The sequence below is a fragment of the Propithecus coquereli genome, unplaced genomic scaffold (assembly GCF_000956105.1).
Source record: "Propithecus coquereli isolate 6110/MARCELLA unplaced genomic scaffold, Pcoq_1.0 Scaffold238, whole genome shotgun sequence".
Classification (NCBI taxonomy): Eukaryota; Metazoa; Chordata; class Mammalia; order Primates; family Indriidae; genus Propithecus; species Propithecus coquereli.
In genome coordinates, this window is record NW_012147930.1 from 1,586,641 (window position 1) to 1,600,787 (window position 14,147).

A 14,147-nucleotide genomic window follows, 5' to 3' on the forward strand; every position below is an offset into this window, starting at 1 on the left:
TTTTCCACTCCATTACTCTACTTAACTAGCTGTAAATTCTTTTAAGAAATGCTTCCCTTCTCTGCTTTCCGTCTGTGGGTCTCCTGCCAGTGGCTGCCCCACAGTAGACGGCTCCTTCCAGCTCACTGGCTTCAATTGTGTCACTGGTTTGTCCCCAGTGCACAGGGAGGTGGGTTGCTTTTTTTAACCGTGTGCATTCCTTCCCCGAACATCTCCATTCTACTCTTACTCAACAGCTTTTCTTTTAACAAAGGAAACGGATGGCGCGTAGTCTATCGTGAGGCAGGGGGAACTCAGAAAAATATTATTTTTCTGTTTCATCTTGGGCAATTCTGTAGTGTCTGTATCTTTGTTCTTCATTTCTAAAACGAAGACAGCAATAGAACTTAGTTTATGGTGCTATTTTCAGGGTAAAATTAAAGATACACGTCAACACACGTGAGTAGCCGGCACCCCGCGTGCTCAAGGAATCACTACTCTGCTATTGGAGAAGTGTGACGTGCTAATGCCATACAGAGTGTCACCTCTCTGCAGGCAGGATAACCCGCTATGATGAAAGAAAACATTGCTGAGATCTGAATAACACTCCTGGGCGGTGGGCAGGGTAGGCTTGCCGGGGCATTTTGAAAGGAGAATCTCTATGACAGGTGCCTTTGTGAATGTTGGAGCTGCGTGGAAGAGCCAGAGAAGACTGAGCTGCGTCGACCACAACTCCGGGTCTGGCTACTTCTGATTAAAGGGTCAAGATTTTCTATAACTCTTGTGTAACAAAAAGCTGCAGATCTCGGGCCCAGCTGAGTCCCATAATGCAGTGTGATTTTCCCAGATTGCTTACGTTTTCAGAGCCTAGACCCCACCCCCCCACCGAATCTCAGCCTCCTCCCCACTTCCCATCATCACCGAGTTCTCCACCCACCGACAGCCTGGGAACCTGCCACACCTGGAAGCCGAGCCACCTGCCATGTCCAGACTGTCCCTGCACCCAGAGAACGCACCTTTCCTTGTGCTCGCCTGTGTTTGCTGATGTTGCTCTGAGCCTTTCAACACTAGAGAAACCATTATGGAGATGGAGGAGTTTTGTAGGAAAATGTCTACATCGGTGTCGTTGTTCTGTTTTCGAAGCGTCTGCACGCTCTGATTCGCAAGCATCTCACCTGAGAAACTCCCCAGCCTGGGAGCCGTCGCGTCCCCGCCGTCGTGGATCTCCAGGGAGTCCCAGTTCTGCTCCGTGGCAAAGCTGATCACTTGGATCTGCCAAACCACGGCGTCGAGTTAGTATCGCTTGTGGCTTAACAGCATGGGTCTGCTCAGATGGGGGTTTTCATGACTGAGACACACGCGTGTACACGTACATGGCAAAGTCAGCAAAGGCAGACAGGAAAGAACATTCGACAATCTCTACAAAGGGCGCTTTTGATAGTTTCTATCCTAAGGAATGATTATTTTTATTCCCAATATAGAAACATGATTAGAAACATGTCGTAGAGATAGTAAGAAAAGAGAAACAGATTATGGTCTATGTATTTAAAATAATCAATACAAAATTAAAAAGGAAAGGAAAGGAAGAAAGACAGAGAGAGTGAGAGAGGCCCACAGCCCCCATCTGACCCATTTGTGGACTCTGGACCTGGAGGACTTACCTGAATTCCCGACCCCTCCGTCACTATGATCTTCCATACACAGTTCAGGTTGTTGCCGTAGGGCTCAGGGTAGCCAGGGGACAGGATGGTACCTCTCCGCTGGGTGAAATTGCCACTACAGGGGACTGAAGGGCAAAAGCATATTTAATAACAAGGAAGTGTGATGAGGACAACATGAATTTGGCCTTTAGTTTTCTTTTACCGTGTGATCAGATAACGAGAGAAACGTTACATGTATATGATACGTTAAATGACATTTTTAGCCAAGGTACAATTTAGTCTATTTTCTTTTAAATTAGTGATATCATTGATTTTATCTACCATGGTACTAAGTTATAGATCTTGAGTCTATAAATAAATCTTTTCCAATTCTCTAAGAAAGGACTGTACCCAAAAATGGCGTCTTGGAAGTGAATTGTGTTTAGAATAATTTATCTACTGTAATTTCAGGACCTTGGCAGAGTATCCTCTTCTCTATGCAGACATGCAACTCCAAACGATATTAATGGGATTTATGAGCAAGTCCAGAGAGAAGCTTAAAGTGTACGAGTGAATGCTAGTGCTAATCACGATTGCACTAGAGTGTTCTACACAAATGAAGCAAATAAACTACAGCTAACAAGGTCATTGTTATTCAGGCTGCATTAACCTATTACTTTTCAAACATTCATCAGCACCAATTTATTAAAAGGACATTATGTCAGTAATATTGCAAATCAACATTATAATGATTTTTCCCCAAAATGAAATGATGTTGTATATCCAAGACTTTAGAGCTGATGGCATCTTAATGAGCATTGAGAAGAAAAACATGCCCTATCCTTGTTAAGCTGATGCGTTGTTTTATGAAACACAATAATTTTTAGGGTTTGGCTACTACTCGATTATTTCCAATGGAATAAATTGCTCTTATGTGGGTCATGAGCGTGATGGACTTATGTGGACCGGACAGAACAGCTCTGCAGCACCGCTGAGCGCTTCCGGTCCACAGCCCTGCGTGAGCTACCACACCCGAAGACACCGCTTACCCACGCAGCTGGGGATCGTGTCGTTCCACTGCGCCAGAGCGTTGGGCACCGACTGGCAGCGGAGCGCCGTGGAACCCTGAAGCAGGTACCCCGGGTTGCACTCAAATCGGACGATCGAACCTGCAGAAAACTCGGAACCGATTCTCCTTCCGTATCTGGGCTCAGGCACAGAACTGCACTGGGTATCACTGGTTCGAGGAACAGCTGGAGGCAGAACACAGAACACAGCTGTCTGCATCTCCATCAGGAAGTCAAGACACTGCCTTGAATCCGAACAATGACAGATGCTGTTTGGGTAACTGCTGCTAAGAAATCAACGATGTAAAGATAGAAGTCATGAGATTATTTTGATTCAACTATGCTTCAATTCAGTGTTGAAATATTTTCCATCTGAAAGCAAAAGTCAATGCAATTTCATACCATCTAAAGGCTATGGTGGAAAAAAATTAATGATATATCAGAATTTATCTTTTCTATAAAAAAAGTGAAATATAGAATAACTATAATATTCTATAAGGTTGAGTATCCCCTTATACAAAATGCTTTCAGAATATTTGCATATGCATAAAGAGATATCTTGGGGATGGGATCCAAGACTGAACATAAAACTTATTTTTGTTTAACATACATCTTTAACACACAACCTGAAGGTAATTTTATACAATATTTTTAGTGATTTTGTGTACGCAATAAAGTTTCAAGTACATTTTGACTATGACCCATCACATGAGGTCAGGTGTGAAATTTTCCGTTTGTGACGTCATGTCGATGTTCAAAAGTTTTGGATTTTGGATTTTCAGATGAGGGAGGGTCAACCCATATAATAAAAAACAGCTTCAATTATATTTATGTGTCTGAGTATTTTGTTACAGTTAAATAATGGCATGAAGGAAAAAATATATCCTATCGAGGCTTCCACGGTCATCTCGGGGATTATTTGCAAAAACAAGCATCACCAGTGGTAATTTTTCTGCTATGATGGATTACTTGGAAAGTACCCACTATTTGTGGCAAAGGTTGCGCTCATCTAAGGGGCTTCGAATGCAGCATCTCTTGCTTGTCTATTTCCAGGGTGTCATTATCATCCCAGGGTCCCAAAAATGAGAACAAACACAGCATTAGGTCACTATTACAACTTCCTCAGGAGCTTCCTATTTTATTATTTTTTATTTTACTTTATTATTGTCATTTTCAAGGAAAATATCAATAAATGAATAATACCTGTATAAAACTATGGAGAATGTTTTTAGAGGAAGAAGTTTGGAAAGTAAAGAGAAGAAACTGATTTTAAGAACGTGAGAAAGTAGGACAGAGAAGAGTTATGAAATCGAGACATCAAACTTCCACATGATGTCGGGGGGAGAAAATCAAACAATGTTCCGTAACTGTCCCTCTCAGCCAAGATGCTGGTTCTTGCCCTTCCACCTGGACATTTCAGACAGTGTCGGAAAGAAATCCCATTCTCTACTGTAATTATTGTTTATTTTTGAGTAAATGTTTCACACTGCTGTGAAACAAAATTGAATCGGCCCCGTGGACACAGGAGCAGGGGGCAAGGTCAGTCTGCAACAGAGAGTCATAAACAGAGTGATCGACTTCTCAGGCCGACCGTTGTGCCGCTTCCGACCCGGATGCTTTTCTCCGGGCTTTCGCAACGCCGAAGGTGCGTACACCTTGCAGGGGAAAAACAAGAAACACAACGTGATAGATTCGCTAATTGTTCCTCCCCAGCGCAAGTGCTCTAATCCACGGACGTGCCTGCTGCCTCTGCTAGTGTAGACAGGGCAGAAACAGCAACAGCAGCAATAATAAAATAAACCCGAATGCATGCCCAAATCGCTTGCGATATCTAAGTGAGTCAGTTCCCTGTTTCATTTAGTGACCGAGGGACATTTTCTATTTCTCAAAATCGTGCCTCTTCAGTAGTTGAAAATCTGATTCAACAAGCCAGTACTAGTCAATGAATTCAAACACGTTGCTGAGTTACAAATAGAATTGATGCCCGGTCTTCTTCATAAAAAGTACGCATTTTATAAGCCTTGATACAAAACGTGAGTTTCTTAGAAGTAGAAAACCAATTAAGCCTCATGATTAATGCATCTAAAAGGAGAAACGGCCTGGGGAAAACCAACAGAAACATGTGTTTGCATGTCTTGGAAGAACTTCAAGCAAAGAAACTCTTAACGTACATTCTTTTCACCCAAATTTAAAAAAAGTATTTCTATGTTTTTAGCTCTGTTTACTTTTAAGAATGCTATTTAATTAACTACATTAACATGTATGCTAAAGAGAGAGAGTCTTGCCAATAGGAAAGCCCTGGAAGAGGGAAGGTTTGAGCTACTGAGTCTGTTAGACTGGGTAGGTGCCGTATCACGTGTGGGTGCTGAAGAGCAGTACCTAGGTTAGAGCTGTCGTCCCAGCAGACACGACTTGGAAAGGCAGAGACAGGGCTAATGGACGTGTATAAACTGCGCCCTGTGGGGATGTAGGAGGTAAAAATACGGCTTCCTTTTTCCCCTGAAATAGATAGTAAATCCTTACAGTTTACTAATTTTGTTGTGAGGGTATAATTTTGAGAGAACTGAAAGTGGCGTTGAATTTTACATCGAAACCCAAAAGAAAAATAGGGTATATGTGGAAATAGCCAGGCATAAACATAAGCATTAAAAATAGTAATATATCAGTGAGGTTCTCTCAACCACCAAGCTTAATGCAGACACAGTCAGTCGTGTGCACCAGACAGGAGAAAGGGGAGGACAGCGTGGAGCTTTGACTGTCCTGCCATGAACCAGCTGCCCAGGACAGCAGGAGAGGGAAGGTTTGCTCCCCCCCAGTTGGCCTCCGTTGCCGTGGTGACTGATTCTAGTGTTGGTTGATTCTAGTGTTGAAAGGCATGCAGTTTGGGCCAAAGTCTCTAAATGCAATTGCTTTATAGAATAGCATCAGAGATTTCTTCTAATACTGGAAGCAACAGACGGTGCTGGACTTACTAAGAAATGGTATGTCTGACTCATACACTGCTGGTGGGACTGTAAACTAGTGCAACCTCTGTGGAAAGCAATATGGAGATACCTTAAAGAGATACAAGTAGAAGTACCATTCGATCCAGCAATCCCATTACTGGGCATCTACCCAAAAGAACAAAATTTGCTCTATGAAAAAGACACCTGCACCCGAATGTTTATAGCAGCACAATTCACAATTGCAAAGATGTGGAAACAACCCAAGTGTCCATCAATACATGAGTGGATTAATAAAATGTGGTATATGTATACCATGGAGTACTATTCAGCTTTAAGAAACAATGGTGATATGGCACCTCTTTTATACTCCTGGATAGAGCTGGAATGCCTTCTACTAAGTGAGGTATCCCAAGAATGGAAAGACAAGCACCACATGTACTCACCATCAAATTAGTATTAACTGATCAACACATAAGTGCACATATAAGAATAACATCTATTGGATGTCGGGCAGGGGGGAGGGGGAAGGGGGGAGGAGGGGACAGGTATTTGCCATCACAAAGAGTGCAATGGGCACCATCCAAGGGATGGGCACACTTGAAACTTGGACTTGGGGGGGAGTGGGGAGGCAAGGGCAACATATATAACCTAAACATCTGTACCCCCATAATATGCTGAAATTAAAAAAAAAAAAAAGAAAGAAATGGTATGTCTGATTTTCGCCTTTTGCATTGACCTAAGGATATGCTGACTTTAGGTACAATATATTTTCTGTAGAGTGACAAAGGCCACCACACCTGTGCAACCAGCTCTAGTCACTGCAGGATGTGTCATCTCTGCTGGCAGTAAAAGGTTGGGGAGCTCAGGAGTGGAGGGGGGGACACAAGAGTCCCCTTTGCAGTGAACTTCAGGGAATTCCTGGAAGCCAGGAAACAGGTAAGCGGAATTTCTGCTTGATGCCTAAAAGAAAATGTGCAGAGTGGAACACGGTCCATGTTTAAAAGCAAGAATTGTAGACCTCCTACATCTTCAAAGTTCTCTTATGCAGGAAAAAAAAAGAGATTGTGGTTCAGCCCTGGAGTATTAGAACCATTGCAGACACTCTCACACTGCGGGTGGAGAATGATGAGATTGTTTTCATGATAGTTTCTCTCTACAGCTCTGCTTGCACCGTCTACCTGCTATTTATTGCACAGCTGAGGGAGCGGCTGCTGATTTGCAAGCGGGTGAGGGTTGGACGGGCAGGACTCAGGCCTCAGCTGCTGCTGTGGAGGGGGCTCCACCGTCACTGAAGTGTGGGTGACACGGGTCACTGGGCTCAGTCTCCAGCACTTCTTACGTGACCGGAGACTGGTGGACTGTGCGTGCTGCATTCCCTGTGGAGCGCACGTCGCCGTGATGATTCCTCAAACTGCGCCAAACAGCAGCCCACCAAAGCTCTTCCCAAGACCCGACTCAGGGTCGTCCGTAAATCAGTGCAGAGGAGCTACTTAAGAGCTTCCTGAGGAAGGGCCACCCGCTATAGCCCTACTTTGAGGTGCTCCTGTGTTCCAATTCCCCCTCTTTCTTCCCTCATGCTTTATAAATGTACCCTTCTATCTCAAATAGTATGGAAAACAAACAAAACCCAGCAAATCTATAGGTTAATCAGGATGCTTTATAAAAAGCCCCTACACTTCCATTTCTTCGTAAGTTCAGAGAGACGGTAACATCATTGTTATTAATGTCCCCGCATGGTTAAACAGCGTCACAGGGAGGTGTGTGGAGTGAAGGGCCAGGGACCATGGTCTTTGCACATCTGGAATCACACACACGTGTTTGCACCCTGACACTGCTACACCTGCTTTCACTGACGTCTCCGGCAGCTCTTCATAACTGTTAACAAGGGTTAGATTTCCTATAACCATGAAAATCCTGAAGTCTCAGTGCAATTTTAATCTTTAATAATTTATGAAAGTACGAAGCTGTAAGTGGTGTAAGAAAGCACTATTCAGAAAATTTCTGTGCAATAGAGTTCACATAACTTCTAGGCTTCGGTATAACTATCTTTCAAGAGGCGATATTCAATTTAACTTTTCATATGTGTTGAAAACTTTTCCCATTGGTGTGAAATAATTTATAAATTGCATTTATGATCTCAGTTCTTTACCTCCAAAGGATGTACTTTTGATAAAAAGACATCAATTTTTGCATAAACTCACTGGTATGAACAAAGCAAGAGAAGGAGGTATATTAGGACTTTATGAAATATTGAAGCTGTTAGAATTGTTATATATTCTTAAGTAAAGGAGAAACAGATCACTTCTATAAATGACTTTTCTTTCTACTTTTCTGTGTCTTATACATTATGACAATGTATTAATTTTTAAAAAGGAACATAATTGTTACGAAACATACCTTGTGAGGATAACATTTGAAGACAGGATAGGCATTGGACCATTGGGCATGAAATATTTTATCTGGTTATCTGATAGATTTTCTAATTTTCATCAAAAATACAAGGAAGCCCTTTAAAAAGGTCTGACAATGATAGTAATTTGAATATTTCCAGGAGGAAAAATGTCCTTAAACGAGGTGGTCTAGTTTCTTTGCATGTCACGCCAAGTTTGGTTTGTGATTCTGCTTTTGCAACGGAATACAGAATTTGAGGACAATAGAAGGGGAAGGAAGCAGTGATATAGTTTGAGGTTTGTTTCCTCCAAATCTCGCTTTGAAATCTGATCACTCTGGGGCTGGGCCTGGTGGGAGCTTGTTTGGGTCCTGGGGGTGGGTCCCTAACAAGTGGCCTGGGGAGTCCTGGTCATGGTGAGTTCTCCCCTCTGTAAGTTCCCTTGAGAGCTGGTTGTTAAAAAGAGCCTGACACCTCCCCTCTCTCTCTTATTCCTCTCACCATGTGACACACCCACTCCCTCTGCCGTCCCTGTGAGCGGCAGCTCCCTGAACCCCTCTCTGGAAGCAGCTGCTGGCCCAGGCTTCCTGAGCCGCCGCAGAACTGTGGGCCAGATGACCGTCTTTTCCTTATAAATTACCCACCTCGGGTGTTGCCTTTATAGCGACACAAACAGACTAAGACAGGCAGGTTGCTTCCACAGGCCATTCTCTAATAAAGCCCCTTTTTTAAAATTCTGGGTGACTATTTACATTCTAACAAAAGACGCAACTTATAACAATGTAACCACTTTTATTTCGATAGCACCGCCATTCAATCAACTCCTATTAAAACAGGACAGAGAGACCTTCGCGGCCCTCTTACCTGTCAAACACCTTTCTCACTGTCTTCCCGTTACTCTGCGTCAGCTTATTGCTGAAACCTGAAAGGTTTTTCGGGTGAACTATTTTGAGGGCATGGATCTTGCAATTTGAGATGATTAGAAAATATATATAAATGATACGGCATTGTTATTCTCCATAACTTTTTGGAAAACATAACATTGTCAAGAATGTTTTCTGGAGAAGTCTTTATCAAAGGAAAGACACCTTGCTAAGAAATAATTCTCTTCCAATTCTGAGGAAATATTTAAGAGTGGCCAGCCTCCAGCGAAATTGAGACCTAGAAACACTCACGGATTTGCTTCTTACTTTTGAACACACAGTTTATCTCTGAAGATGAAAGCTCCTTCAGATCCCAGCCTGTGCGGTCACTACAACTTCCACCCAGAGATCTGCTCTGTGCTTCCGAAAGTATAGGAACGGTGTGTGGCACTTTTTTCAAGTTCATGCAATAAATATGCAAAACAAAGGTGAAATATATTAGGAAAATACGATTCACTTTTTGAAATCTTGGAGCAATCTGGAACATTTTGAATAAGCCCTAAATTCAAAAATAAGTATAAAGGGGTAAAAGTACCAGAAGCTAATTGAAAAAAACCAACACAAACAAAATAAATATTCAGTTAGGATAATAGATACATGAGTGATTTTATATTTTGTTTGGTTTTGTTAAATTGCCTTTTAAGTTAGTTTTTACAATAAGATGTGGAATTCTATAATGCATTTTAATCAGTTACTAAGATATAAACTATTATATTATACCTTACTTAAATATTATATTTGAAGTCATTGTGCAAGATATAAAGAGCTACTGAGAGGTAATGTGACCAATATTTGTTTCCTTATCGTGTCGGATAGATGTGATATTATTGAGTACATGTAGTAGAAATATCAGAGTCAAGTGTCAAAAGAATTGTAATGTTTTTATTAAATAATTTTATTATAAATACATGAATACCGTCAATTAATCAAATATCAGAAAAATGCAACTCTGATCCTGTCAGTGCTTTGTCTGAAAACAGTGGCGCATGCAGTCCTGGGAGACCCAGGTGACATGCGGGTGACACTTACCTTGGTACACGAAGTGGAAGCCCCGGGCAGAAGCACCACTCTTCGCGCTGAATCGGAGCAGAATCTGGTTTGACGTAGCCAAAGGCAATGTCTCACCTGTACATAAAAACAGATAATCCTGAGATCCGGCAAATACACAGTCTTCAGGGGGAAGATCATATTTTGGAAAAAAAACAATTAACTCGAAATTTCACATTTGATTTTGAACCTTAAAAAAAATCTTCCCTTTGGGGTTTAAGACCCAAATAAATTGTTTTTATAAAGATTTTGAAACTCTGTTCTTGCTTGTTCATTCTATTAAAATATATTGTACTCCTGATGTCATGCGTGCTTTCTTGTGAAGAAAGCGTCAAACTGGCCTACGGACTGATACGAGGGGAGCTGTCAGTCCTGAGCGAATCGTTTACTCGGAATCACTTTACTTTGATAATTACCTGCTACAATTTTACTTAAAATTAAGAAATTTTCTCTGAATCCAAAGCTGATTAAAAAGAGAATAAAACTAAAGGATTCAGAAAAAACCTTCTGAAATGTATTTTTAGTCTTTTAAAGTTCATATAGCACATGGGGAAGAGGCCGTTTCAGGCACTGGTGAGAGGAGAACACATTGGCTTAAGGTTTTTCAGACGGGGAGAATTTGTTACCATGTATTGACATACTGCATGTGTGTCTTCGGATGCATCCTCAGATATCACATCGTCGAACATCGGTAGAAAATAACAAACACAGATCCTAAGACTTTGGCTTAATAATGAAACAGCAAACAACTGGACACAGCCAAATCTTTACCTTACTTGGCCAAAGCTGGTGATGCGCACGGCTTACTTGGTAAAGGACCTGGTCCATTTACTCGGTAAATGGTGAGGATGTAGCAATAGAGCGCATAAGGGCTAGGCCATGTATGAGGAGTGGTTACATAAATTGTGTCGCCTAATTCAACAATTCAGACCTCAAAGTAATGACATTTGATATATATTTATATGTTTTGATAGAGAAAGACTTGTATGTGTAACTTTAAGTGTAATAATGAGATAAAAATAAGTTGTCAAATAATATCCCATGTTTTATGAGGTCCCATATACGCTCATGCAAGCGTGCACAGATGCCTGCGTGTATATACGTGTGCATACTTTGCATGTGTGGATGTGATGGGTCTCTGTATCTACGTGCGTGTAGGTTTGGAATGATCTAGAACAAAATATTAATAGTTTTTATCTACAGTTAGAAGATTAGGACATGGGATAAAAAATAAAACCTACAAGGTAGCTTATTATCCCTTTTTTTTTGGATATTTGCTTCTTTTATTGAGATAAGTACTATATTTTTCACAATCATAGTAAGCAAAATGATAAAGGCAGGTGGTTTTATATATGGGATAAAAAATACTTTTGCAATCTTACATCTAAAATAAAATTTTCCTAAATACACGTTCAAATTCAAAGATGATTAAATTTCTCATTAATCAAAGCAAAGAAAAAGAAATAGACAAGTATTAGACTTAATCGCACTAGCTGTCGGAATGGACTTGACCGCAGCGTTGACTGAGAGCTTACCTGAATGAGACCCGGAGAGGGAGCTGAGCAGTCTGGCCTGGGCATGCGTCCCGTCAAATAATTCTGCCAAATCGTTCAGCGCTGTCTGGAAATAGGCGAACTGTCCAAACACCACTGCAAAACAAAAGGGGGGAGTTGGCACAATAAATTAAAAAAAAAAATGGTTGTACTGTGTATTTATTGATTGATCCAAAGGATGATTATCCTAAGAACCTTGTAAAAAATAAATATCAACTTATTTTCTTTACTTTCTAAGTTTACAGTTGATTAAATACTTTTATTTGCTTCTTTATCTCTTGTTATGTTGAGAAATGTTGAAGGATGGACATATTTGAAACACGGACTTGGGGGGGGAACCAAGGGCAACACACGTAACCTAAACATCTGTACCCCACAATATGCTGAAATAAAAAAAAAAAAAAGAAAAAAAATAAATACTATTAATGCACGAAGACAGTGGCAGAAGAATATCTGCATTCATTTATTTTTGAGTAATTAGTGACATTTTATTCAATGAAAAATAAGCACAGAAATCACGCCCCATGATAATTTGATGGGATGTTTAAAATTCTTCACAAAAGATTATTAAATGCCAAAATCATATTAACACATGGCCAAATTGATATTAAGTCACTTAAACACTTGATTCAGTAACATACCATAAGAATGGCTTGTTATTCCACAGAATTGTTATTCAACAATTTTATTTATCCTATAGGTTATGAATGTTGTGTGAACACACCTCCTCCAGGTAAAACTTAACCACACATTCTATGACTTCAAATGCAATCAACGTTCGTGCATCTGAATTGACACAGAGGGCCTTTGCAATATTTAGAAAAATCTGTGGTTTAGTATCTATTTATAAGCAATGAACAACTAATCCTTTTCTTATTTATGTGTAAGGTTAGCATCGAAATCATTCTACATCATTAGGAGTGAGAAAGGGAGGGGTGCATGCTGGCTGTGCAGGTCAGAACTCTAACGGAAAGAATTAGTGTTAGTACAATGGAGATAATCTACCTGCAACAGTGCATGTGCCTGTGTGTGTGTATGTACATACATATGTATTTACATAACAGAATACATACACATGCATAGTGTAACAGGCATTATTGACATGTTATGATTTCCTAGAGAGAAATACAAAGGAGTATGTAGGCAAGATGGATTTTTCCAACAGAAGAAATGCTCTAAAAACCTGGCTTCTTGGGGATTATAGAGCGAGAGGACGCTACAATTTTTCTACAGTTCTCGCTTATAAAATCCTTCCCCCCCCACCTCCCCAAATTAATTAATTTGTTATCACGTTGGAGGCTGAATGTTTGGGTCTTTTAATTAGCACAAAGGTGAATTATACATACATAATTCCTACTTTTCTTGAAGAAATGTTTAGTGAGCATCAACTTCCTGCTAGAAACTAAGAGTAAATGATTTGTCATTGCAAACTGAACTTTCCACCCAGGGAGAATAGGGTAAGTCTGTATCATTACACCTTACACATTGGGAATTTATAATCAATATTTGGAGTAGGAACATGACATTTTTTCTGCTGAAAAAATATAACTGTGTTGTGATAACAATTAAATTTTGTGCTCAGCTAGAATCATGGAACAGGGCTGCTAAATCCCACTGCGATGAGCACATTCTGTCATGTATACATGAAGGAGAAATGAAAGGATTTTTGTGATAAAGTAATTCAAGGAATGTTGAGCATTTAGTTGGGAAAAATGTATTTCATTTAAACACAGAATTGAGGCTGAGGTTAAATAAGGAACGTGAGTAGAGAGAATTTGGTCCAGCTTAGAGAGCTGGAATCTAGACACCGTTCTTGATTCCGACTACCGTTAGGTAGAGAGCTGGGATCTCGGGCTCCTCTAGAAATCAAGTCACTCTGCGAAGCTCGCTCCGGTTGGGAGCAAAGTATAGGAGGGAAGCTCAGAACTTTGGGTTTCGCCCAGTGGAACAGGACTCTGCCTGCTTCTACGCCCCCGAGTGCACACAGTGGGCTCAGGGGTGCCGCGATTTCCGCCACAATCAGATGGGTGACTTCGCGGGTCGATGGTGCACAGAGGCACGCCGCGCCGTCCTGACCCACACACCACTTTGCAGTCCTCCCGTACACGTGAAGGCCACCAACCCAGAGAATGATTTCAGAGAAAAATAAAAACAAAGCCAAATTAATTCTCTCTGATGATTCTGCATTGGAATCCTAGAAGGGAATTTAACCATTTCGTAGCACAGTGGTAAAAAATACTGTAATGAACATGGTGTAAGACATATTTGGAAACCTTACCACTTAAATGCACTCGTCTTCTTTTATAGTATTATTTATTCTACTAAGAGCCAGAATATCGGTTCAGGAAATGGCAGAGAAATTAACAAGGGAAAGAAATATGACAATAAATTAAAAATAAATTCTTACCGAACTCCTTTGGCACAGTTATGGAGTAGAGGCATACTTCACCAGCTGTGTAATTACGAGGGTAGTTTGGGGATAAAACTACCCCCTCCGACCCCGTGTACTGGCCTCCACAGGGAGCTGAAAATAAAACCGACCGAGAATTACGTCCTGTTTGATAATAACACCGCAAGTGATGTCCGGCCAAGGCCGAAAATCAT

General features: G+C 40.9%; 1 protein-coding gene across 1 annotated transcript in view; it reads right to left on the bottom strand.

Annotated features, from left to right (window-relative positions):
• CSMD1 (CUB and Sushi multiple domains 1) overlaps positions 1 to 14,147 on the bottom strand; it is a 1,519,798-nt gene that overhangs the window by 152,774 nt on the left and 1,352,877 nt on the right. The window contains 7 exon segments of the mRNA XM_012645868.1: positions 1,155 to 1,207; positions 1,209 to 1,251; positions 1,628 to 1,765; positions 2,669 to 2,872; positions 9,973 to 10,068; positions 11,526 to 11,639; positions 13,951 to 14,067. Of these exon segments, the coding sequence (XP_012501322.1) occupies positions 1,155 to 1,207; positions 1,209 to 1,251; positions 1,628 to 1,765; positions 2,669 to 2,872; positions 9,973 to 10,068; positions 11,526 to 11,639; positions 13,951 to 14,067 (765 nt within the window).